Source organism: Rosa chinensis, chromosome 1 (genome assembly GCF_002994745.2).
Source record: "Rosa chinensis cultivar Old Blush chromosome 1, RchiOBHm-V2, whole genome shotgun sequence".
In the NCBI taxonomy this organism is placed as follows: Eukaryota; Viridiplantae; Streptophyta; class Magnoliopsida; order Rosales; family Rosaceae; genus Rosa; species Rosa chinensis.
Window position 1 is genome coordinate 45,149,219 of NC_037088.1, and position 26,028 is coordinate 45,175,246.

Consider the following 26,028-nt stretch of genomic DNA (forward strand, 5'->3'; position numbering starts at 1 on the left):
ATAGACTATGAGAATTCCCTAAGCAAGATGAACACATCTGTGTGTGGAAGTGAATACTTCCAATCCTTATAGGTATAGGACTTGTATGCTCGCAAGAATCACCAAAGAAAAGAATGTCTCTGAAGGAAGTCGACAGAGACCAAGAAGAAGATAAATAATAGGTTATGTTATGCACTTTCACTTGCATTCTCCACAGTGAGTAGTTATGTGTTCAATTTCTCATAAATCTCATTTAGACATTTAATCAAGCAGCTCTAGGTAATACAATGTGTTTCAACTTTCAGACAAATTAAGCTGAAGAAATCCAGAATCAAAATTTTCCGCCTCATATTCCTGCACATGACTAATTACTAATGTAGCATCAAATAAACAGAATTAGAATGATACAAAAAAATAAAATAATAAATAAACTAGTAGAATCACAAGAATGATATGTTCCAATCTACCCCGACTCCCAGACATAGTAGACTTGACTTTGGTCACCTCTTGGTAATCAGAGTTAAACTTGCACTAGTTGTTTGTTTTCAGAATTAACCAATTTATTGTTACCCTGCAAACTTAGTTGAAAATGTGTACTCGTGTTTATCCAGGTTTCCCGACCACTGCTAAAAATGAATTTTTATTTTTTTATACTAATTGGTTATATGGGAGGGAAAGAACCTCTGACCATAACGGTCAGTAATGATGTGTATTAGAATTGATACCGATTTATAAGTCCAATCATATAGTAAGCGAACCATTCAACGTTGCTTTTTTCATTTTCTAGTCTCTCGTCTATACTCAAAAAGTCAAGATTGAATTCAGAAATATGCCAATTCGTACTCCTAGTTATTCCATGATGACATGATCCGTGTCTACTAGTTTTGTGGAAATTTCAATATAACCTGTTGGAAGTTGGGTAAATTTGAGGTTCTGCTTCAATCTTTTCACTTCCTTTTGACTTTCTTTCTAGCTTTTGGGATAAGATTTATGTCCCACCCTTCTTTAGGTTGTATTTTCTTTTTATGTTATTAATAAAATAATAATAGGGGGACGGGCGGTGGATTCCCAGAGTGTGGCAAACCCCTCTCCTTCAGGATTGAGGGTGGGACTTGTTCCCTACATCGTTTGCCTCCGAAGAGCTAATATCGCCTAATCCCTTATTCAAAAAAAAAAAAAAAAAATAACAAAGTAGACCTCTCCCGAATGAAATAAATCACATTAATTTGAGTAAAGATACAGGTCTCTGTAATACATGATGATTATTAATTTATTGTGATCTAACTTAAAGAACAGAAAGAAAAAAAAATCATGAAGTAAAACAATCAAACAGAAGCTGTCAAAGCGGCCAAGCACTGTGCTGCAATGCACAGTTGGAGCATTTCACATGCGCCGAAGGGATTTATCTTGGGCCTAGAAAGCCTTTGGGTTCCCCTTGACAAAGTCCAAAAAAAAAAAACAGAAAATCTTAATCAGCACTAAAATGGAAGATATAATTCTCTTTGTAACCCCACGTAGGGGAGATGACACCATCCGATATGCTAAACTAGACAAGACTGGAAATGGAACATAAGGCGACACTGGGGAACAAGGCATCATCAGGCCTTTTGCTTTCCCTTTCTTAGTCTTTCTAGCTCTGCTTCGGTGTCTTTCAACTGCTGCCTTAGCGTGGACACCCTTTGTTCTAACGATTCCACCGTGCTGGTGGAAGGTTGATACGGTGTCAGAAAATGGCATGAAAACGCTTTCAGAGCTTCCACTCCAGTAACCTGCAGGATCCAGCAATAACACAAATGACAATCAAAAAGCATCTAATGGGTAACATTGCATATAGAAAACAAATTTCAGCTTCCAAGTGAGTTGATAAGCAATAAGGCAAAAAGTCATGAAAACACATGCTAAACTCATTGGCATTGTGTCCTCTGAAACATCCTTCCATTGAACAAACATATGATAGCAAATCAAATCAAACAAAGACTAAAACTAAAAAGACCTCAGAGGTCCTGCTGGATAGCGTCAGAGGGGTTCTAATAGTAGTTTCAACTAAGTCCCATAAATATTTCAAAGGAACTATAGGTAAAGCTAAGGTTTGTTTGTTTGTTTACTTTTCTTTTCTTTTCTTTTTTCTCCATTTTATACATCTGTCAGAGGATAATCCAATAAATCCCATAATATTATAGAAAGGAATATATAGAGTTAAAGACAGCAGATTCTATAATTGTCTCTTTGGTCAATTGATCAACCAATTCCAGAAAAGCTTGAAGCAATGTGTACCAGGTGTTACACTACATTCCTGACTTTTCTCAGCCAGTTAAGTACCAAGTATTCTACCAGGAAAGAAAAAAAAAAAAGACTGAATTCCTCACTTTTATCAAGCAGTCAAGAAATTCAGCCAAGGGAAAAAAGTAAAAACATAGGAATATGTGAAGAAAAACTAGCTAAACGAAAAGATTAAAATTACTGAAAATTAAGAACCAGTATAAGGATTGACTCTCAAGAACAAGAGACAATAGAAGGTAGGTCGGTAACTTCAATATATCATCGCCTCATTCCAGCTGTAATGGTCTCACAGTACCCCAGTTGCAAATATAAATGGCCGATATTAAAATGACCCGAAGACTAACATTGCTGAAATGGGAAGTACAGGAAAGCACACAAAAAGTAAACCAATAACCAAAACCCTTTTTTTCCAGGACAAAGAATCAAAAGTTCAACAGAGTTTGCACTCTATGGTTTACCTCTTCAGGCAGCAATGGGAGCTTGGTTATGTTAAAATCATCATATAACATGTAGAACTGGTCAAGATACTTTTGTTGCATTCGCATTCTTGCTTTAAGTAATTTGGACTGCGAGTCTGTAGAATTATCACTAGGTAGTTAACCTTATGCTCAAACCATTAACAAAAGCAAATGTAAAAGGGCATAAATGGACATGGTAGGCATACCTTCTTCATCATAAAGTACTTGGTTAATGATAATATTGTGCGTATCTATCTCAAATTTGGTGAGTTCCTGCACCAGTCTCTCTGTTTCATAGAGAGACAAGAATTCAGGAATGCAAACACAAACGAACGTTGTCAAGTCCTGCGAATAGTGAGATATGAGTACATCAACAAATACCTATAAAGTTGTGAATTTAATGTGGTTTTCATAATGATTCTGAAGACAGGACTTTCAAGAAGCAAACAGAAAACTAAAACTCCTTGGGCTTTCAAAACTGACAACTTGAAGAAGTATATCCACATCTCTAGATTTGATACATAAAGAAACTGAAGGGGTTGGCTTCTATCACATAAGTGGCAGTGTTTTCTTCTTTTTGGGACCCAAAACTCAAACAAGGAAAATAGTTTATTATTCCTTTTCAATTTACATTTTAGAGTTTACTCCAATGGACTACAAATCCAAAACAACCTGCATATCTCACCATACAGTCAACAGAGAGAAAATTAATGACAGACTTACTGGGTCTTTGAATTGCTTATTAACTTGCTCTATTACTTCTTTCATGCCCTCAAGCTTTCCTAAAATCGCATCCTCTCCAAATTCGTCATCAACACCAAAGAGGCGCGTCATCTGCCTCCAACAATTTTGAAATAATTAGTATCATCCATATAGAAAAGTATTTAAGATTGGTAATGAAAACTGAAATGAATTAAAGATTCTACATGTGTCTCAAGTCTCAACTCATAAAGGTTGGCAAACAAGGGAAGATATGACAAAGTGTTCTCTCAATAGCAATGGCTATAGCAAGATCACCATTTGACTGAAATACTAGTAAAATAATGCCCAGCAGCAATTAACAATACAATGAACAGGAAGTGGTAATGAAACTCGCTAGACTGCTCAAATAAAACACATAATCTCTGCATCTTACTATTTAACAGATTGTTCTAAAGCAAACACACCGTTAAAGTCATTCATCCCAGATTCAGTTCTAAAACTAATAGGAGCTTTTTCACATGCAGACATATAAGAAAAAATCATCCTTTACAAAGAAACTACCTCCTTTTCACAAAAAAAAAAAAAAAACTACCTAATTTAAGTAAAGAGTACTTGATCTAACATGAGATACATTACCTAGGGGATATATCTCATGAAAGGTGAAAAAAGCAAGAGGTAAAAATGGTCTCCAATTGAATCCCATACTGATAGGGTGTCCAAAGTGCACATGGTGCACACTGCAGACTGAAGCACATTAGTTGGATTTAACATATAAATGACCATATAGGACAGAATTCTCTCCTTTGTTGGTCAATAATGTAATGAACCAAATATTTCAGGATTCACATATGTTGCATTTAAATTTGTGGAATTAAAATGTGGGACATGGATTAGACTTCTTTGTCTGAACTCTGAACATTAACTTGCTTGCATCAAATGTTCAAAACAAACACAAAAAGACGGAGTTTCAGTACTTTCTACTAGGTGTTTGAAAGGGCAAAAAGTTTTCAATGTTTGAATACACTATCTCAAATAGTCAGGTTACATCCACAGTATTAACATGAAATATTAATAATTTTTAAACCTAAAGATTTAAATTTAGATCATCTAATCCACGTATCCGAAGGAACATAGAGTAAACTGCGGAAGAGAACATAACTAAGACAAGGTCACTACATTTATACCTTAAGACAGCATCACATAGCTGACCATTAAAGAATAGATGCACAACTTTTAGTCAAAAAAGTTGTTAACAATCATGTGATTTATTGTATGCAATGCACCACATTCCCATAGAATGCATTATTCTAATTCCTTCACTCTATTAGTACCTGACTCATTAAACCGCCAAATTTATTTTTCAAAGACATCACTTTTGCGAGACCTTTCTCCAATGTTGATGGAAACTGCAACAGCCGAAGCGTATGACCAGTCGGTGCAGTGTCAAATACAATAACAGAATAATCCATTGTTTGAACCAATCTGCAGAGAATTATGAGAACAGATAAATATAACATCGGCCGCTAAAATCTATACCATAGACAAAAAAAAAAAGCGCTAGTTGCCAAGAAACAAAGAGAAGGGAATACGAGTCTCACTTTAACATCTCTGCAAAGCTCATGGCCTCATCAATCCCTGGAATAGCATTTGCTAGCTCCGAAACCAAACTATCCATTCCATTCTCTCCGCCAATGTCTTCATGCTCAACAGTAGGATCCACTTCCTATATAGGATCATAACCAAATAATGAGTCTAAATATAATGCAAAAACCACTCTCCCATTAACATAGGTACACAGACACGAATACATCTAAGTAACATAACGAAACAATTCACCCTACATTTAGAGAAGGGAACTCAAATTCTCAACCAATAACATAACCAATAAACCGGAAATTCTCAATGCGATCATACATCAGCAAATTCTAAAAACTACACCTGCATAATCAATCAAACCAACACATCCACCATCTGGGTTTTTTCCCAAGTTCATCAAAAACCAAATTCCACCTCAAATTAACCTCAATTCTTCTCCAAAACCCAAAATTACCCGAAACCAATCAAATTGAAACATAAACAACACCAAAGGTAGCAAATTGGCAATCAAAAAACGCACCATGGCATATAGATTGGGGAACCCATTAACCAAAGTAGGAGTCTTGGTGAACTTTTGCTGAAAAGCATCGCTGAGATTGTGAGCAGGGTCGGTGGAGATAATCAAAACAGAGGATCTAACACTGGCGAGAAGGATCGATAGGATTGAGCTGCACGTCGTTTTGCCAACCCCACCTTTGCCGCCAACGAAGACCCACTTGAGGGTCTCTTGCTCCAGTACGTTCTGAAGAGTCCCCTCTGGTAAATCAGAGGCTGCCATAGTTTTTATTCACAGAGCTCTCTCTCTCTTTCTCTCTCTAAAATAATTGGAACCCAGAAATCTAGAGAGAGAAAGAGAAGGTGAATCGGAATTCTAGAAGGGGAAGTAGTAGTTGTACTAGACCGTGCTAAGTAACAACTGAGTTGTTTTGTTTTGCTGGCGGTGTCAAGTACTGTTGTTGTTCATGTCCGTTTGGACTTGGGAGTTGGGACCAAAATCACCAAATCCTTGTTTTAAAGAAATTACTTTGCAATTAAATAGTTTTTGATTTGGACCAAACTACAAATTAAATTTTGTTTCGATCGAGAACTTCTACCATATTTCGAAATCTTAAAGTATGGCATTATGGTTTACCAATTGAAATTCGAAATATATTTCATAAGAGCATGTCATACTCGAGAATATGGTAGAAGGTGTTTTCGATTGAGAATAAAATTTTGAAATATTATAAAATTCTATTCCTTAGCTCTAGTGAATCTAAAACCGAAAAAAAAAAAAAAAAATGTATCGAACCGAATGAAGCATGTCATACTCGAAAATATGGTAGAAGGTCTTTTTGATTGATACGTTTTTATTCTATTTTGGAATATTGTAATTCCTTAGCTCCAGTGAGATCTAAAACCGAACAAGAAAAAGAAAATGTATCTAACCGAATGAATTTAGTTCAACTTTAAACCACACCGAAACCATTTTAACATAATTTAATTAAAACGATGTCGTTTTGGACTATATGTTACATTTGGCCCAAAATTCTCCCTTTTCAATTTTCAATTCTAGTTTTCTTTCTACTTCTCCTTTCTTCTCTCAAATCAGTAAGAATTTTTGGCCGAAATTTACAAAGAGCCATTCACAATTTTAGCCTCACATCACCTTTATGTTTCACTTCTTTCGTCAATTGGGTTATAATCGACTTCGGAACGAATTTTCTTTTTACTTTGATGGTCTAGGAAGTCTTTAGTATTGCTCTAGGAACCCAATGAGCATCCTTTGGAAGCAGGGCCTTGTTCTCGGGATTTTAAATTTTCAAGGGAAAAACATATATTTCTCTAAACCACATATATTGTCTTCAAATTCTGTTTATATATAATGAAATGGTTGCCAATCAAAAGATTTTCTCAGATTTGAGGTTTTGTTATTTTAGTTTTACTTTGCAGAACTGTATTTATGCAGCTTCTTCTTCTTCTTTTCTTTTTCCTTTGTAAAAGCGCAGGGGCACGTGGAAAACAGACTGCTAACACTTGGGACGGTGATGAAGTCATGCTGAACCACTGAAATGAATCCTCCAAATATCACCATCCTGAGAACATCCAATGGCCACAGGTTGTTATTATAAGCCACCACAATCTATTCTAGAAAACGAATGGACTTCAGAGTTTGCATAATTGCTCGACATCCTTGAAGATATCTTGGCTTTATTTTGCAGAGTCATCACCTTAAGGGCGGCTATATATCAGCCACTGATGCATGTAAGACCTACTAAAGAATCGGTATGCATCAGCTGCTGGCAACCATCCATGTGTGGAATGTGGATGATCATACAATGCAAATGCTGTGATGATCATATAATGCAGATTATCCGATTAAGCATTTTTGTAAGTTGTCAGAACTCTTAAATCAGAGAATTCCGAATGAAACATAAAAGTCTAGGCATGTAGTGATCAAGCTCAATGGCATTGGAAGCACTTGGAAAGATATACAAAATGCTGATGTTCTCATTTTCATATGAAATGATCTGAAATCAAGCAGCAAAAAGTGTTGTTGGCATTAACTGATACTGAACGAGTTTAGCTCTACTATACAACATCATATGTTATCCAAGGGAAATTAGTAGAGGGAGTTGTAGGTGAAGCAGGTGGCAACAATGGAACAGACACAGAAGAACAGAGAAGGAACCAAGGTGGTATTCAAGACCTTGCTCACACCTAAATACCCAGCTAGGGTTATTGTTCCATCTGCAACTACCCGGGCCAGGGTCCCTGCCTCAGTTGAAAGCAATCCGCCATTGAAAGTCCCACGAGAAAGCCTTGATGACATGACGCGAGATAGGAGTGATAAGTTCACACCTAGATTAGTGCAGCAAGCGTTAGTTTTTCATTTTCAGCAAGTAAAGCAAGAATTGAGAACTAAAGATGGATGTATCTAGAAACTTGAATTGATGGCATGCATTAATGAAGACTGCATAAGTTGAGGCACTGAGCAAAGAAAATATTGAGAACATTTGGTAAGTACAAAAACTAAATCTGGGTTCTTCCAGAGTCCAGACTAAACTTGCAAAATGGTTAGAGAACAGAAATAAAGAGAAGAAATCACCTTCAAGGACTTCAGCTGACACGAAAGTTAGAAGGGCTGAGCCAACATATTGAGGCACAGAGTAAGAGGTCAATATGTGGAAGCTCAGTAGTATACCTATGCACACCAGAACTTCAGAGGCCAATAGAACCTGCCTGCAATCAGGTCAATCAACAGAAAGATATGCATCAGCTGGAGAGTAAATTGTATACAATATAGTGACTTCTCATACTAGAAGATCTACCTTTCTTCAAATATGTTGCTGATATAGCTCCCAACAAGAACATTGACCGGAAGCACTGTTAGCCCAAGACATGCAAGAAACATTGCCACGCTGCTAGTTGACCAAATAAAATAATATCCAGTGATGAGACTCGACTCAGCAAGTACGATCTCCATAGCATATTTGAGCATAAAATATATAAGTAGTTGAACCTGGAGGGAATCAGAAAATTCAATTAAGATATCATGTTAAATATAGAAACAAATCAGACAAGTAATGGATGATCTCACTGTACAAAGCAAGATCGAAAGGACTAAATAGCCATCTATGCTAAGACAAAGAAACGTGCATGATAGTTGATGCTTCAAGTGATAATTAGAAGAAACTCGATACCTTTACTGATGGTGTAAGTAATCTATATGCTGACACAATTGAATTGACTGGCCTCTGGAGTTCTTTGGAATCTTCTTCAGCATCATCACAGTCTTCGTCTCCATCTTCATCTTGTTGCTTAGCGTTGGAGTTCATCAGTAATGGTTGTGTAGAATTATCGTCCACAGAAATATTTATAAACCTCCCTGTTCCAAAGAAACTCATCATTATATATTGTAACCAGGGAAATAGAGTGATTGAAAAGAACTAAGTGATTATGTATACAAACCAGAATTAGATTCCTGTGGCAAGGCATTTTTTTTAGTTTCAGGAGAACTATCTATATACCTTCCTGCTGCAACAAAACTCCACATTATATAGTATAATCAGGGAGATACAGTATACTGAAAAGTACTACGTAATAATGTATACAAACCAGAAGTAGATTCGTCTGGCACAACATTTTCTTTAGTTTCACGAGAAGGCTCTCTAAAAGAAATCCACAACCACAGCAAATATACAAGCCATGCAAGAGCCATGGCCCAACCAGGTAATGTGGCTTCATTGAATGTCAACTTGTAAATCTTGAAATTAGTTTGGAATAAACAAGCAAGAGCAGGACCACACGCCATTCCGAGTGCACTAGCACTGACAAAACCAGCAGAAGCTTGCATTCGCAATTTAAGGGGTACACAATCACTGATATAACGCCGGTTAACTGCTCTTGCAGAACCTAACCTGCGAAAATGATAGCATGAATGTTTATGTGGATTAACAAGGTAAAATATACATACTGAATTCAGAAAGAAAGCTTGATGGGAATATAAATGTTAATGAGGTAACCACAGCAGCATATTCACACATATCAAGCCCGGGCATTCAAGAGTTCCAAAATCAGTTGTTGCAACTTACATCATCATAACCATGCTTGTACCAATAAAGGAAACTTCTCTTACAACTCATGATATGATTTCACATGTCAAACATCTAGTATACATTCCAGTTTTTGACTGATAAGGAAGTAGGGGAATTTGCTGAAATTCCCAAAATCCTCAATATTTGCTTTTAGAACTTTCATCAAATTAGGTAATTCATTTTGAAGACTTTCATTAATTCTTTATACACTGACTTTTAATATATGTTCTTAGTCCGTACCCACAATGGAAAGTAAAAAGTCAGTCCTGTACCCCACTAAGATAGAATTAAAATCTTCCCTACAAAACATAATGCAAAAGAACAATACACTCTAATCACTTGCAAATGTATACTACTGACTCCTTCTGAGTTTTCACATGAAAGCAGAATAATGCTAATATGTCATATAATATCATTCAACTTTCAGTGTGACATGAAACAGGAAACAGCTAATCCAAAAATTAAATGTAAATTCCATGATAGAAGAGTCACTTACCCACAGAAGAGTCGACCAATCAGAAGTACTGATAATGAATCAAGATCATATGCCAGTGCATATAGGGTATTTCCCACAAGAAGAACAATGCTACTGAATACAAGTGGTCTCATGTATGATCTATTTGACCATGCGCTGAAATAAACTGAAGAAAACACCTGGGCAACTGCCATTGACCCAATCACAACACCACAGACCGTTGCTGCGGCTCCAAGGGTCATGGTGTATCTGTCAGCTGTTGGGACAATTATATATGTATTGACCATATAGAGAAATGTATTTGCCAAATTTAAGAGAAGTGACATGAAATGATATGCGCTGTCATCAATAGGATCCTCAGGTGAACTTGGAAACTCCTCCTGCATAATAAGCGCATGTTTTCCCAAATAATGGAGGAAATTCGTCGAGTTTGACAACCTGTCCACTGCTGTTCTAATAGAATCAACAACAGGATCCTGCAATTACAATTTAACAAGTACTTAAGGTCAGTGGTAATGTATAAATGGACCTGCTAAAAGAACACTAATATATGCTGGAGAAATGTTTTAGAATTTACTAATACATGTATGATTTTCAAGTGAGAATTTCTACTGATCTCTATTTGTAACACAGTGTTACATTTTGAAACAAAACCCTAACTCTGTTATTGGACTTGGATGTGAGACCGGAGAAAGTTGAGGTACCAATCCCTTTCTTCAAATTATTAAATTCTTGCTAAATATAACTCAGCTCTGTATGATGTAATTAAAAGTGTTATTGCGAGCCAATGCATCTTGTCTCTTGTTTCAAGAGGATTGCCAGTTTTAATGAACCTAATCAAAGTCTTTATTTTGGTCTGTAAGATAAAATTAGAGTGGCAGCAATTTTAAGATGGTTGCCAACAAGTTATGCCTTGTGAACAGGGATGTCTGTCCATGAATTTATGAACAATCCAGCACTACGAAAAAATATTTTAAAATTCAAACAAAACGATTAGAAGAGAGTATCGACGTTTCATATAATACGTCAATGGAGGTAAGAGTAAACCGGGTGGGATAAAGCAGGCTGATCATATATTGATGTGTAGCTCCCACGATGATCTTGAAGGTCTGCGAGGTTTCGAGATATGGCTCCCACAACGGCTCCAATGCCCTGCATGTTTAGTAGTAGCTGATTATAGTTGTATTCAGCTATAGAGACAGTAAAGATAGTTCAATATTGTACAGTTTTATAATATGCCAAGAGTGTAAAAACAGAACTTAACAAAGAAAGAGAACAAGTTGACACATTACCACATGCTTACAGACTTGTCGTAACTGGGAATAAGGATGATTTGCACGGGTTTTGACATAGTAATTGGTAAATTTAAACCCAAATCGCTTGTCAAACTTCTTCAATATCTTACGCAAACCAATGGCATTCATCTCAACAAAAAAGAGAATTCTTAAGAGATCTCGACCAACTGATCGATATGCTTCTCGTAGTTCACATACTTTCTCTCCATCTGCCTGCTGTAAAAGAGAATCATACTGTTCTCTAAGATTGGATAACCTGCTAGCAAGAATTCCTTGTTGTTCCAGCAGAAACATGACAAACTTTTCAATCTGAAATATAGAAACAAAAAGTTAGAAGATTATTTCATGGTTACATCTACGATTCAACAGTTAAACTGTCCAGGAATGAAAGTGGATTAGTCCTGCTGAGAAAAATAGATGCCTTGATGAGTGATATCAATAAGACCAACAAATGTTATTGAAAACTTCAGTGTAGTCTATGCGATGGCCCTTTACATCTTACATGTTGGAAATCAAGATCAATGGTTAAGTCAAGCATGATCCCCTATTAACATTGTTGATAAGATGCAGTGACACATTGACCTCACATTTAGTAAAATTATCAGAAGCATCAGAACATGAAGGACTTGCAGTGTAGCAAATGTCACAATTTCATATGGAATAGAATGGCAAAAAGTCAAGGGGTTCAGTCCACAATATTCCCCATAAGATTATCGGTCTACACATCATAAAGTGAGATGGGATTATATAGCAGAATTAAAAAGCTCAGTTTAAAAACATAAATTCTTTGCACTAAAGGTTACCTGACAATCTAACAATCTAGAGAAGTCCTTCAGAACAATGAGGTGATTCTCTGTTCCAACTTCAACTTGTTGTGTATACCGATTTAGTTTTTTCTTCAACAACTTATAGTCAATATAGTATCTGAAAAGAAATAAAGAAATTAGATTAAACGCCTTGGCACATAGCAAAGAGCACTTACAGTTCAAATTACTTGAACATACTCTTGCCATTCTTGAATCTGGGATTCTCTCAACTTTTTCCCAAATGCAACCATCTTTCAGAGTGAGCGATTCTGCAAACAGAAGATCAGAAACACACAAAGAACCAAAAAAAAAAACCATTTTCTGGACTACTTTTTACTATCATAAGAGTGGACAAAGCAGAGAAAGGAAATGAATAGTACATGGTAACTTTTTGTTCTTTCCTCTTTAATGTTAATTACATGTTTGATTGACTTGAAAAATAAAAGACAAGATTCTATAATATAATATTTGCAACTGACTTTTTAACCTGTTGAAGCAAATATTGGAGAAAATTTCACTGTGATAATTTATTATCTTGGTTTTCCCATTTCCTTCCAAAAGAGACAGAAATTGAAACTATATGGAAATAGAATTAATTCAAACAAACAAATTACAATTTTAATTGCCCCATTTTTCTGAGCTACATACACTTTCCTTCTGAAGAAACTTCATAGTCAAAAACTTTGATTCTGAAACATTAAATTTCAAAGAAAAACCGCCAAACAATAAGGACAAAAAATACAACCCCTGAAATTCTGTCCCCAAAATGAAATCAAAAGACCCAACAACACTGTGAGAGAGAGAGAGAGAGAGAGAGAGAGAGAGAGAGAAATCAAATTTCAAAGGCTGATACAGTGACAGCGCTTCATTTATAACTCTTGGTTCACCCACTGAAATTGAAAGAACAGAGCAAAATCTAATGAAAACCCAGAAATTATGGGACTGAAAGAGAAAATTGGTATTTTCCAGAAACCCAAAACACAAAAACCTTATGGTTCATCTTCTATGCATACTACATGAAATGCCTTAATGAGCTTCGTATTTGAAATAGTTGTTTACAGAGTAAGAGGAAGAGAAAGAAAATTAAAATAACATAGCAAAAATCTAATCAAAACCCAGAAATTAAGACAACGAAAGCGAAAGAGGGTATGTACCAGAAATCCAAAACTCAAAGACCCCTATGGTTCATCTTCCATGCATTCTGCGTGTTCGATGAAATGCCCTGACTGAGCTTCGTTTCTGAAATAACGGGTTACGTATAAGCAAGAGGAAGAGAGCAGGAAACTAAATATGTGGAACCCAAATCAGATAAGAATCCCGATATTTTGTCAAGGAAAAACGGGTTCTGGAATCTAGTCGAAAACGAAGAGGGCTCTGCGTTTTCTCAACTGAATCAAAACAAAGAGAGGAGTGTCAGGTCAAGGTCATCAGAATATCTCGCGCGAAATTTGGTTTCGTGCCACGAATGGGTACTTGACGTCCACGTGTCGCCGTTTGGGCACTGTACACCTGACTTGGATTCTACACCGTCATCCTCCGCCATTTTCCAAACCAAGGAAAAGATCCACCGTCAACCGCCATATATCCACACAAACAAGACACTGTCGCCCTACAGAGCTCGAAACAAAGCCGAAGGATGTCCTTTTCCTGGCTAAGTACCTAAAGCACGTACGTACCTCATCACTAGATTTTTTCGACGTATGGAGCTAAAGACCCACACATGTTACATGTATATATATAGAGCAAGTATATATCAATAGAAGATTAAATTTTCATTCTCAAAAAAAAAAGTATATATCAACAGTACGTGGCGAACTTACAGTATGCAGAAGCGAACTGTTGGAAGTTCCGGTGATGAAGACGCATATCATGAACACTAGAGTGGAGACATGGAGACTCAAGATCTTGGGGTTATATAAAATCATAGTGCAATTGAATATAGATTTTAATATAGACAGGCCAGAAAAAAGAAAATTATAGATATTGTGGTTATAGTTGGTACATGTGTAGTTAAAGTTGACTCTACCAATTAAAGAGAGGATCCATTGCCTTTCAATGCTTTCATTATGAGAGTGGACCTAACTTTGTCCATGTGATCATACATTACATGCATGCCACATACATGGTAAATTCTCACAACTGAAATAAAGATACTTAAAATTTAATAAATTTAATTGTTCGATTTGAGTGATATTATCAAATATGGATATCTTTAAGGTTCGAAATCTTGAATTGATTGGTAGCTTTGCTCAAGACAATATAACTAAATTCAAATTTCACGTACAAAAGCTTCATAAAGAAAAAATTTCACTATCATTTACTTCTCTATTAATGTGCATGTTTCATCCATTACTATAAGTATGAGATCTTGAGTTTAACTCCTGTAAAGAGGTAGAAGCTTTCTTATCTCAAGCCATCATCCCAAACAAAGGAATGGGGAGAAGGTAGATTATAAGCTTGCTTCCCCTCCCTTTCTCTTTTGTTATCTTCTTTTGTTGTAATTTTCTTCTTGTTTTTTAGTTTCTTTAGGGTGAATAACAAGTCCTTGCTTGCGTACTTAAATTTGGGTGTCATTACTTCTTTTAACTTTTTATTTGATCAAAATTTTTCCCTAAAAATTCTTCTTCCCTCAATTTAGACCTTTTCTTGAGTTGAAGAACTTTGTTATTATATGTCTAGGTGTTTGTAAGTTATAGGCATCTTCGTCAAATTTAGATTATTGGGGGTTCAGATAGAGTTTATGTGGGCAATTCACATCATGTGCAATTGGATTTTTGGAGACAAATTCGCTCTCAAACTAACCCTGTTGTTATTGTGCAATCACTTCTTAGTTAGACGTGATGAGTTTTATAGAAGCCTTGCTTTAATTCATAGCGATAGTCTTGATATAAGTCTATTTATTCTTTTGGGAAAATATCACAAATGGTCATTGAGTTATGACTCATTCGACACTTAACTCACTGTATTTTCAACAATATCACTTAACTCACTCACTTTTATATCCATCTTTCACTTAACTCACTGTCGTTAATTCTACAGTTAAAATGCATTAAAATTGAGGGTATATTTATCTAAACACTAAAAAAATGCATTTCTAACTTTAAAAAAAATTTATGAAATAAAAAAGACAATTTTTTTTCTTCAAATTATACTTAGATTAAAACAAAATCCTTTTTTATTAGAAATTTCAAAAATTGAAAAAATTGAAAAAAAATATAATAAATTTAGAATTTTTTTAAAGTTAAAAATGTATTTTTAAGCGTTTTGACAAATATACCCTCAATTTTAACGGCTTCTAATGGTAGAATTAACGACAGTGAGTTAAGTGAAAGACAGATGTAAAGGTGAGTGAGTTAAGTGATATTGTTGAAAATACAGTGAGTTAAGTGTCGAATGGGTCATAACTCAATGACTATTTGTAATTTTTTGCCTATTCTTTTTAGGCTTTAATTATTTTGGGTTAACTAGTTAGAACTGAATAACATTTAAGCTTAAGCCATAAGACAATGATGAAATTTGCACACCCTAAACTACATTATGCACTCCCTCTTCTTTTTTTAATAATTTCTCTCACCTTTCTTATATGTCTTTCCCAAAATACCCTTACAATCATAACTTCCGACTCCTCTCCCTCCTCTCTCTTTTGGTGGAAAACTGGAAAATTCTTTCTCTTCTCCTCCTCCTCATCTTCCTATTTTTCTTATCGCACAATGATCTCTCTCATTTGGCTTCTATGATTTTTGTTCCCTGATATGAAAATTTCATCATTTTCCTCTAATTGTTAATCTCTTTTAATCTTGACTTCAATGAGGGACGTTGCCATTGGGAGGCAGGACGCCGTCAACGGTTAGGTGTTTGGCCTTGGGCTAGATGAAATCGGCGCCGGTGTCATTACATAAGATGTGGACGTACCTAGTCGGTCTCGAAACGGCCGGTGAGAGCTGGGAAGTGAGTCAGGGCAACGGAGAAAGATTGCTTCAGAGAAGTGACAAGGTCGTTGATGGAGTAAGGTGGGGAATTGAATAGAACTCCCTTCTGAATGTAATGGCAGGAGAGCATGGGAAGGTCATAGGCCAAAAGCTTGGGGGATTTGATTGTGGATTTTTGGTTGGGATAAACTGTGCATTTTGAAATCACATGCAGGCACGGAAGAAGAAGAAGACATATTGAGATTTTGTGTGAGTGTGACTGAGCTTGTTGGGTAGTGACGGGTTTATATAGGAGAGGATACGGGGTTGAATTCATGGACTTGCCTCCTACCTTCGTTCTTTTTCTTTTTTGTCTCATGATTAAACAACCAAACTTTTCTCTCGTTTGCCTCTCAATGAAATGGATTTTCTGTTGGTTTTGACTATGAATGAAAATCAAAGATAAAAAAGCAACAACCCAGAAAGTAAAAGAAATTTTTTTGAAAACTGGAGTCTCAGGTGTAGGTACGAATCTGGACATGAATATGCATTTTGATATAATTTTGGTTTGAAGAAAATAGACCGGTATGGTTCCATTCCCTAAATTCAAACTAACATTGGGTAATTTGATAAGAAAGAGAATCTGTTGTTCTTGCCTTTTGATGCTGTTGCAGCTAACATCTGTGTTCATAACCAATTTTGGCCTCGTCGTGCGCAATCAGCATTTTTCGTCTTATTTTGGTTCTAATCTATCGAGTTGCAGAGAGAGATATGAGAACTAAACTGACCTACACCCAAAACCCAATTACAGGTCAAGAAACGAAGACCCATCTTAGAAGTTCCCAACTTTTCCAGAAATCTATGCAAAAATGCTTGCTTTTTCTCGTTCCAGGACTAGCCCAATAGAAAAGAGACTTGGTAGGGGGTATTTCTGGAAGAGGAAAATTCATCAGAAAACTAAAATTATTAAAATATTATAAGGGTGTGTGATTTGTAAAAACTAGAGTGTACATTTCACCCCCCCCCCCCCTAAAGAAAAAGGGGCCGTGACCACTTACCCAATTTCAGCTTCAAATTGCCCGCTCACTCCACTAAGAGTTTTTTAACCCCACTTACCCAATCTAACATCTTTTGACAATTTTGCCCCTATTATTAAATTGAAACAGATTTTCTCTCTCCTCCCCCCTCACCGATATATATATATATATATATATATATATATATATATATATATATATCTATCTATCTATCTATCTCTCTCTCACTCACTCACCCACGACTCGGCACTGGTCACAGTAGATGGATCGCCTGGAGCGCATGACGTCCTCCTCGACGATATCCAAGGGAAGGACGACGGCGGGGTCGACCCGGAGGGCGATCTGCCAGGTCAGCAGGGAGGGGAAGAGCGAGGAAGCCGAGTAAGGCTTTCGGCAACTCCGGAGGAGGATGGAAGGTGAACAGGACGGGCAGATCGGCGGCGACCTTCCTCCTGGCTCTCTTGGTAGCCTCGTTCACAACCATGGTAGATATGAGCTTTGTCGAAAAAACCATGGTAGATCTGAGAGCCTAGCTTCTGCAGATCGTGAAGCGAAGGTCGGTGCTTCTGGGGTTAATTAACTCCGGTGGGTGCCAGAGGAATTTATGGGTGGCTAGAGCAATTTTTTTTTTTTTGGTAATAATATGATTAGTGGGGGCAATAATACCATTATTATGGGGCAATGATATGATTACTGGGAGGTAATAATATGATTATTGGGGGGCAATAATATGATTATTAGGAGGCAATAATATGATTATAAATTGATCAATTGTGCATGTAGTGCATTCATTTTGGTTTTGGGAGTTTATACAATTCACTGGACGGCAATAATATGATTATTGGAGGTAATAATATGATTTTTGGGAGGCAATAATAATATGATTACTGGGGGGCAATAATATGGTTACTGGGTATTATTAGGGGGCAATAAATTCAGACGCCGGAATCCAGACACCAGTCAGGTAGCCGGATTCCGGATTCCGGTCATCAGTTGCCGCGGTCACCGGTCGTTGGATTCCCATCACCGAAGTCGGCGGCCGGCCACTGGTCACAGGAGCACAGCAAGGTGGAGGATGACTTTTCTCTCTAAGTGAGAAAGAAGGTGTACATACCTCCAACAATATAGAGTATTTACTACATCATCAAGCATAAGTAACACCCTCTTTGAGACACCCACAAGCCATGGTGAGGCCCAACCGAGACATGCATCTTGTAGCCCTATGTTCAAGCTACGCTACGGTATCCGGAAGTCGCAAATCCGTCGCCGGGAAGCCACCTTCCTGGCCTTGCCAACATGCCCTCACAAATAGGCTTTCTAGACTATAAATAGTTGTTGCTTGTCCCACATCGAAAACCATGTAAGGGAAGAGCATTCCTTCACCTATAAAAGGAATGCCTCCTCCCACTTCAAGACGATCCCATTACATCTCTTGTAATCTTGTTAGGCCGCAAGGCTCGACACACTAGTACACATTCAAGTGGACGTAGTTTCCCGCTAAGGCGGGAGATGAACCACTATACATCTCGTCTCTCTCTCTCTCTCTCTCTCTCTCTTTAAAGCTAACTAGAGATCCCACGGATCACTAACGTTAACATTGGCGCCGTCTGTGGGAAGCCAACACAATGGCTTCGTCACATACCATGAACTTCGGTAAACATCAAATTAGTGCTTGGTCAACGCCCATCATGCTTGGTCAACGCCCATCAGGGGCCGGTCAACGTCTGGTCAACGCTGAACCTTAAAAAAAAAAAAAAAAAAAAAAAATTTCTGGGCGGCAAAAATTCCGCTGGGCACCCAGACATTTTTTCTGGACACCCATCTTCTTCGCTGCGTTGTCTCCTTCCTCCGCTGCAGCTCCCTCCTCCAGCCACATCCTCCGCTGGCTCAGGCAGACCTCCGCTCCGCCACACTCGAAGCTGCAACTCCACCCTACTTGCATCCCCGCCGAACCGGTCCTCCGCTTAACTCCTCCGCTCCTCCACCGCTACACTGCTGATTGGGCTGCACCACTGGGCACCCTCCAACTGTAGCTCCGCCCTCCTAGCTTCGGTCCTCCCATGGAAAACGCCGCTGGGCACCGAGTCAACAATCCACTCCAAGTCAACACTTGGGTGCATGGTCAACGCTGAACTCAACAGCTCCAAAACCTCCGCTGAGCACCAGGTCAGCTAGCTACAACACCGCTAGGAGACACCGACGGCAAAACCTCCGCCAGCCACTTAGCCACCTCCGCCGGCAGGCCTCCGCTAGGCTACACCGCCAAACAAGCTCCGCCGAGCATCACCGCTGGCCATGCCCGCTGGACTTCGTCGCTGAACAGTCTCCAAGTCCCCGAGCTGAGCCTCACTGCTAGCTAGAACTCCGCTAGCTCGATTCCGCCGGATAACTAGCTAGCCATCTCCGTTGAGCATCAAACCTCCACCAACCGCCAATTTTTCACTCCACCAAGCTCCAGGTCCGCCGAACTTCATCAGCGGGAAACAAGCTCTGCCGGCCACGTTTCCGCCGAGCTCCGTCAGCGACAACCCAGTCCACCAACGGGCCTTCCGCTAGCTATCCTCAGCGGCGGCGCACCGCTGCACCCCAGTTCAGCCGGCCAACCTCCGCCAAGCCTCCTTCGCCGGCCACCACCGCTGACCCCAAGCTTCTTCCGCTAGCCACCTCCGCCGGCAAAAGCTCCGCCAACCAGCATCACCGCTGGCATCCTCCGCCGGACTGTTCACCTCCGCTGGACTGTTCACCGCCGAACTTCTCATCCGCTGGACAAAGCTCCACAAGCCAAAGCTCTGCTGAGCACCAAAACTTCGCCACCGCCGACCGTGAAGCAGCGGCAGAATTCCTCCGCTCCGGCTTCGTCAGCGGCACCCTGTATTCATAAGTTTCTCCGCTAGACTGCATCAGCGGCAAACACCAAATCTCCGCTGGCCAGAGTGTTAGTTTCCAGGAAGCTCACTGTGGGTACCTTGTTGATTGATCAGGACACCCACCTAGTCTGCATCGACGTTCCCAGTTCTACCAAACCATGCAGAAAGCTAAGCCTCTCTCACCTTACTGATGCGATAGCTATGCCTATTATACTATAATAGTCTAAAGCATATATATAATATATTCTCAGTGCTTGCTACTCGTCCTTGACCAAGCATATATATTATATTACCATTTCTTGCAAAAGTTGGTGACTTACTATATGCAACACATATGAACGTTTCTTGCGTGCACATGCCATGCATTTAAAATCTGCAGCTTTATGATATACATGCATATGCATATATATGTACACATGTTATAAGCCCATCTGACATGCTAGTACTTTGATAAATCCATGTCTCCATGAGACCATGACTAATGCATGTCCACAGTATGCAGCTACGCTTATAAGCCTATTGCTTATAATATTGCCATACATTGGTACATGGCTATCTTGTTAGGCACATATCAGACACACCTTGGCAATTGTCAAAAGCACAATCATTAAACATTTCCACTATGTCATAAATGTGCAACGCACACAACCACATAACTATATAAACAAAACGTGCCATCTGCACATTCAGTTTTTTGGTAATTAAAAGCCAACAAAAGCTTCTTGTACACATATATATAGGCTATTGCATGCGTATACCAAGGTGATTCTTGTCAATTGGGCCATATACATTTACATGAAAATGCTGCCATCACGGCCATGTTTCATTTGCTTATACACTTTGCTCACAATTTTATCAAAGTACATATGCAAGCTATTATTAGTGTTGATTTTACACACTAATGTACTAATCACTTACCTTGTTTCAAGGAAAACGCAACTATTGCTATGGGATATTCAACCTCAACTACGAGTTGACGTGCATTATCGGAGTACTTTATCCGCCACAAGCAATGGACCGTCATGCTCGGCCAACTCCAACTCGCTCCAAATTGGCATAAGATAAGTCACTATGTCTTATCTCTTACGCTCTCGCAATTAGAGCCGTTACATGCTTTCACTACTTTTAAGCATGCTTATTGAATATCACACGTGATATGCTTTTGCATGCTTCCACAAATTTTTGAGCATGCCAACAACATTTCGTATATTTGGCAACACTTTCTAGACCTCACATACTAGATATGCCATGCTTCACATACCGATCTCAATGATCCTTTGGCATATCTACAAAATGCAAAAATGATATCAGCATCCACATTACAACTACATGCTATATACATATGCCATGCTCCTATTTAATTGCAACCCAATTAAATAAACATGGGACACAAACAAAATTTTATTACTTGCTCTATTTTGTTTGCCATGTTTCATACAAGTACACACTGTATGAGTCTATGGTCACCGCCAAGCGGTAAGGCAACGCCTCATAATGACAATGACCGCTACGCGGCATTGCAGTCAAGCTTTTCTCCTTCGAGAAAACAGCAAGGGACTAGTTAACACAGCCCACGGCAGCCATTGATCCGGCAGTTAACCCCGACGCTTGGGTATCTAAGATTGGGCTCGCTACCCAACACCCTCTGCTCCGCGCAGCTCCCCTCATCAAACAATTTTTCGACCATCCGGAGGTCTATAGCCAGGAGTGGGGGGACTCCTCGCAGGGCCTAGTAGGGGCCTACCCGAAAGGGCAAAAGCGTTCGCTCTAACAATTCTAGATGGACGACGCACTCGCACTAATTATGCTTGATATACGGCACAAAGCTACGCTTTGGTATCAACCCGCAAGAACACCCTCCTTGACTGGGGACTTCGGAGACTTGTACATACAGCCCAACATAATTAGCAACGGTCACGCTCATGCCTCAGGGCATCACCTTCGAGCTACCCGTTAATGCCTCAGGGCATCACCTTCGAGCTACCCGTTAATGCCTTCCCGGCACCCCGAGCTTCCGCTCATGCCTTCCCGGCAACCCCCGAGCTTTCCGCTCATGCCTTCCCGGCACCCCGAGCTTCCCGCTCATGCCTTCCCGGCACCCTGAGCTTCCGCTCATGCCTTCCCGGCACCCCGAGCTTCCGCTCATGCCTTCCCGGCACCCCGAGTTCCTGCTCATGCCTTCCCGGCACCCCGAGCTTCCGCTCATGCCTTCCTGGCACCCTGAGCTTCCGCTCATGCCTTCCCGGCACCCCGAGCTTCCGCTCATGCCTTCCCGGCACCCCGAGTTCCTGCTCATGCCTTCCCGGCACCCCGAGCTTCCGCTCATGCCTTCCCGGCAACCCTTGAGCTTCCGCTCATGCCTTCCCGGCACCCCCGAGCTTACCGCTCATGCCTTCCCGGCACCCCGAGCTTCCCGCTCATGCCTTCCCGGCACCCTGAGCTTCCGCTCATGCCTTCCCGGCACCCCGAGCTTCCGCTCATGCCTTCCCGGCACCCCGAGTTCCTGCTCATGCCTTCCCGGCACCCCGAGCTTCCGCTCATGCCTTCCCGGCACCCCCGAGCTTACCGCTCATGCCTTCCCGGCAACCCCGAGCTTCCGCTCATGCCTTCCCGGCACCCCCGAGCTTACCGCTCATGCCTTCCCGGCACCCCCGAGCTTCCGCTCATGCCTTCCCGGCACCCCGAGCTTTCCGCTCATGCCATCCCGGCACCCCCGAGCTTACCGCTCATGCCTTCCCGGCAATCCTCGAGCTTTACACTCATGTCTACTCGACACACTACACGTTAATGGAACATTGAATTTTTTCTACCATTTGTCGTTTACCGATTGCGACAAATCAAATTCTTTTCGCGTTCCATTAATACGAGAGACAACCAAACAAACACAACCGTACTCGCGATCATCGTTCATGAGTCACAAATGCATACCTCTGCGGCGCTCATGCAACTTGCATCTCGCGAGCATAACCCCGTCAAACTCGACCTCGTTCGTCTCCTTGCGCGCGTCACGCATTTATCATATGCAATTCATTTGCTCACACGACCATATGCGCACTATTACGCTCATATATGCCAACGCATATCAATGCAACTCACATTTGTTGCCCAATGCAACGAGCATTCTACATATGCCTGTTTTTTGTCTTTGTTGTGCAGGTTTACGAGTCCCTTCTTGCTTACGGAGTTCGGGGACTTGTAGGGGCTCCATACCGCCCGCTTACTTATGCTTGGTAACTTCGTGATTATAACTCCCCAACCAAGAAGCTCTTCTTACTTGGGGACTTCGGGGACTTGTACATACCTCCAACAATATGGAGTATTTACTACATCACCAAGCATAAGTAACACCCTCTTTGAGACACCCACAAGCCATGGTGAGGCCCAACCGAGACATGCATCTTGTAGCCCTATGTTCAAGCTACGCTACGGTATCCGGAAGTCGCAAATCCGTCGCCGGGAAGCCACCTTCCTGGCCTTGCCAACATGCCCTCACAAATAGGCTTTCTAGACTATAAATAGTTGTTGCTTGTCCCACATCGAAAACCATGTAAGGGAAGAGCATTCCTTCACCTATAAAAGGAATGCCTCCTCCCACTTCAAGACGATCCCATTACATCTCTTGTAATCTTGTTAGGCCGCAAGGCTCGACACACTAGTACACATTCAAGTGGACGTAGTTTCCCGCTAAAGCGGGAGATGAACCACTATACATCTCGTCTCTCTCTCTCTCTCTCTCTCTCTCTCTCTCTCTTTAAAGCTAACTAGAGATCCCACGGATCACTAACGTTAACAGAAGGAGAGGACAAAAAAGTCCCAAAAATAAATAAAAAGAATAAAAAAAGAATTAATTGGGTAGTAGGGAAATAATCCCTTAGAGTGTTTTGGGTAAACGGGGTTAAAAAACTGTTAGTGGAGTAAGTGGGCAATTTTATTGTTGAAATTGGGTAAATGATCATTTCCCTAAAGAAAAATGTGCATATTATCACAAATCACCCGAACCCATGAGCATAATTGGCATCAACTTTTAAGTTTTAACATCATCCCCAAAACCCTCTTTTATCTAACAATTAGACAAAGGTTAACAACACGGACACAAATCACACAATTAGACAGGTTAACAACATGGACCAGAAATACTACCTTACACCAGTGAGGAAAAGATAATACCCGCCCGCCGCCCGCGCGGCGCAATATCATCATATGCCTTAAAGAATAACATCATTACACACTAAATACCAAACAAAGGAAAATATCATGCAAACTTTATACTAGAGCAAGATTGCAATCGTTGATTAACAAGTGCCAAAACGTAAAGTGACAAAACCCCATCAAAAGACCAAACCCTAACCTAACAAAAAAGTAGAACTGCCAACAAGCACACTCCAAGTGTAGTGTAATGTGTGACACATTATCTTGTTAGTGCCTAATGAGGTGACACACACAAAAGTTAAAAAGTAAAATGGTAATACTAAATCCGCAATGATTTATTCTTGTAGGGGCATCTCTTTGGTTAAGGAGAACATATCTTACACGTGGACGGTGGAGTCCTTAATTTACAAAGGACAGGAAACATAAATAAGGTCTATTGGTACTTTGTGTCTCATGTGCTGCACCCTTCACATGTTTTTTTTTTTTTTGATGACTACCCTTCACATGTTAATTATCTTTATATGATGATCCACTCACCCAACTCTTATCCATTTCACCAATTTCAGAAAATTAATTTCTAATTTCTTGAAGTCAAATATTTACAGATTTTGCCGATTTGGAAACTTGTTTAAAAAAATTTAAATATTTTTTTGAAAGGAAAATTTAAATATTTTTTTGAAAGGAAAATTTAAATATTTTTTGGAACTTTGAGAATTGTCGGTTATTAGAGACAATATAAAATTTTGGTTTATAAGCGTGGGCACCAAATTACGATCATTATAAGCCATGTAAAATTGTCGGGTATGATTTTTATTGTGATTACAATTTTTTTTTTATCTTGGTGCCAAGGCTTTTTGGAAGGAAGTTGGGTCACTATGGCTTGAAGACCTTGTTTTTGAAGATGAATCTAGTTGATACAGGAAAAAAAAACTTTTTTTACTTTTTTTTTTTTAAAATAAGAAAAGCTGGTGCGACTGTTATTAAGTATTGATTAATGAAACTATACTTCTATAGAATACAAGGGGGGATATAGAGCCTGAACCTCAAATTACAATAAGTATCAAGAGAACAATTTGGAATAATACCAAGAGTCTCTACTAAGGCTAAGTATTCTGACATGCACCAATTAGCAAAGAATACTCAACCGACAACTCCATCTGCTTTGATATAGCGGTGACATAACGGAAAAATTATTTTACTAAGGAGAAACATCATAACAAATAGCATACTTTTCCTACTATGTTGCTACACAAAATCTAATCCGGCAACACTTTGTTCTTTCCTACCACTAGGAGGTTGCTTTTCCATTTGAAAACGGATAGCCGTCTCACTAGTCCAGGCAAAGCACATTGAGTGTACAGACCGAGACAAAACCCACATACGCCTACCATACTTGGACGGGGACTTATTAGAAACACTAAACAAACTAATACTAAGGAAACAGAAAAGTTAAACAAAAAATCAGTAGAAGCCCAAATACAGCCCACAAGCAAAGTCGAGGCCCAGAAGCCCAAGGCTGCAAAGAGATTGTTCAGCCCATCCCCATCAGCCCAAGTCAACAGTTGCATCACCACCACCACCTCGTCACCATACCCACGGCTTCGCCACCAGAGTTGGGCGTACCCCCACACTAACATGTCATCACTGCAATCGGACCATTGGCCAACGACACTAATCAACAGTGTTACTGCCCTGCCATGCTTGAGTCCAGATCTACAGCCACTTTATACCAACTCTCGCCCTTCTCCCACACCGACAATCTCAGAGCACCACCACACAACCACCCATAAGACCACCATGGATCGACACTAGGCTCCAATCCATATGCTAAAGTGCCTCCAACAACCAACCCATCAAGCCATTGATCTCGTCCCTCCTTCCACCGATTGTGATCGGTCT

General features: G+C 39.7%; 2 protein-coding genes across 6 annotated transcripts; both read right to left on the reverse strand.

Annotated features, from left to right (window-relative positions):
* Positions 1-1,177: 1,177 nt before the first annotated feature.
* Positions 1,178-5,995, reverse strand: LOC112182652 (ATPase GET3A). Its single transcript, XM_024321167.2, has 7 exons — positions 5,536-5,995; positions 5,018-5,142; positions 4,751-4,901; positions 3,441-3,551; positions 2,924-3,062; positions 2,718-2,833; positions 1,178-1,748 (listed from the first exon to the last, which is right to left on the reverse strand). Exons 1-7 carry the CDS (start codon positions 5,791-5,793, stop codon positions 1,578-1,580), a joined length of 1,071 nt encoding a protein of 356 aa, XP_024176935.1. The 5' UTR covers positions 5,794-5,995; the 3' UTR covers positions 1,178-1,577.
* A 1,450-nt stretch (positions 5,996-7,445) lies between these two features.
* Positions 7,446-14,106, reverse strand: LOC112179445 (SPX domain-containing membrane protein At4g22990). Of its 5 annotated transcripts, none has more exons than XM_024317866.2 (13): positions 13,989-14,106; positions 13,323-13,827; positions 12,367-12,437; positions 12,166-12,286; positions 11,360-11,671; positions 11,115-11,219; positions 10,089-10,543; positions 9,114-9,415; positions 8,967-9,032; positions 8,699-8,883; positions 8,327-8,517; positions 8,104-8,237; positions 7,446-7,856 (listed from the first exon to the last, which is right to left on the reverse strand). In XM_024317866.2, the coding sequence occupies exons 3-13, from the start codon at positions 12,417-12,419 to the stop codon at positions 7,618-7,620; spliced, it is 2,163 nt and encodes a 720-aa protein (XP_024173634.1). In that variant the 5' UTR covers positions 12,420-12,437; positions 13,323-13,827; positions 13,989-14,106; the 3' UTR covers positions 7,446-7,617. The 5 variants fall into 5 exon arrangements, with proteins under 5 accessions (XP_024173634.1, XP_024173647.1, XP_024173640.1 ...); XM_024317879.2 differs by having other exon boundaries at positions 13,323-13,407; positions 13,989-14,047; XM_024317872.2 differs by lacking the exon at positions 13,989-14,106 and having other exon boundaries at positions 13,323-13,407; positions 13,558-13,858.
* Between the last annotated feature and the right edge of the window lie 11,922 nt (positions 14,107-26,028).

Bases quoted from the DNA above. Each gene is read 5' to 3' on its own strand.
- LOC112182652 (XM_024321167.2), bottom strand. From the start codon at position 5,793: ATGGCAGCCTCTGATTTACCAGAGGGGACTCTTCAGAACGTACTGGAG. The intron at 4,902-5,017 runs GTGAGACTCGTA...AATTCTCTGCAG, and splicing joins AGCTTTGCAGAGATGTTAAA to ATTGGTTCAAACAATGGATT. The intron at 2,834-2,923 runs GTATGCCTACCA...ATAATTCTACAG, and splicing joins AGTACTTTATGATGAAGAAG to ACTCGCAGTCCAAATTACTT.
- LOC112179445 (XM_024317866.2), bottom strand. From the start codon at position 12,419: ATGGTTGCATTTGGGAAAAAGTTGAGAGAATCCCAGATTCAAGAATGG. The intron at 11,672-12,165 runs GTAACCTTTAGT...TCTATATTTCAG, and splicing joins CTAGATTGTTAGATTGTCAG to ATTGAAAAGTTTGTCATGTT. The intron at 11,220-11,359 runs GTAATGTGTCAA...CTAAACATGCAG, and splicing joins GACAAGTCTGTAAGCATGTG to GGCATTGGAGCCGTTGTGGG.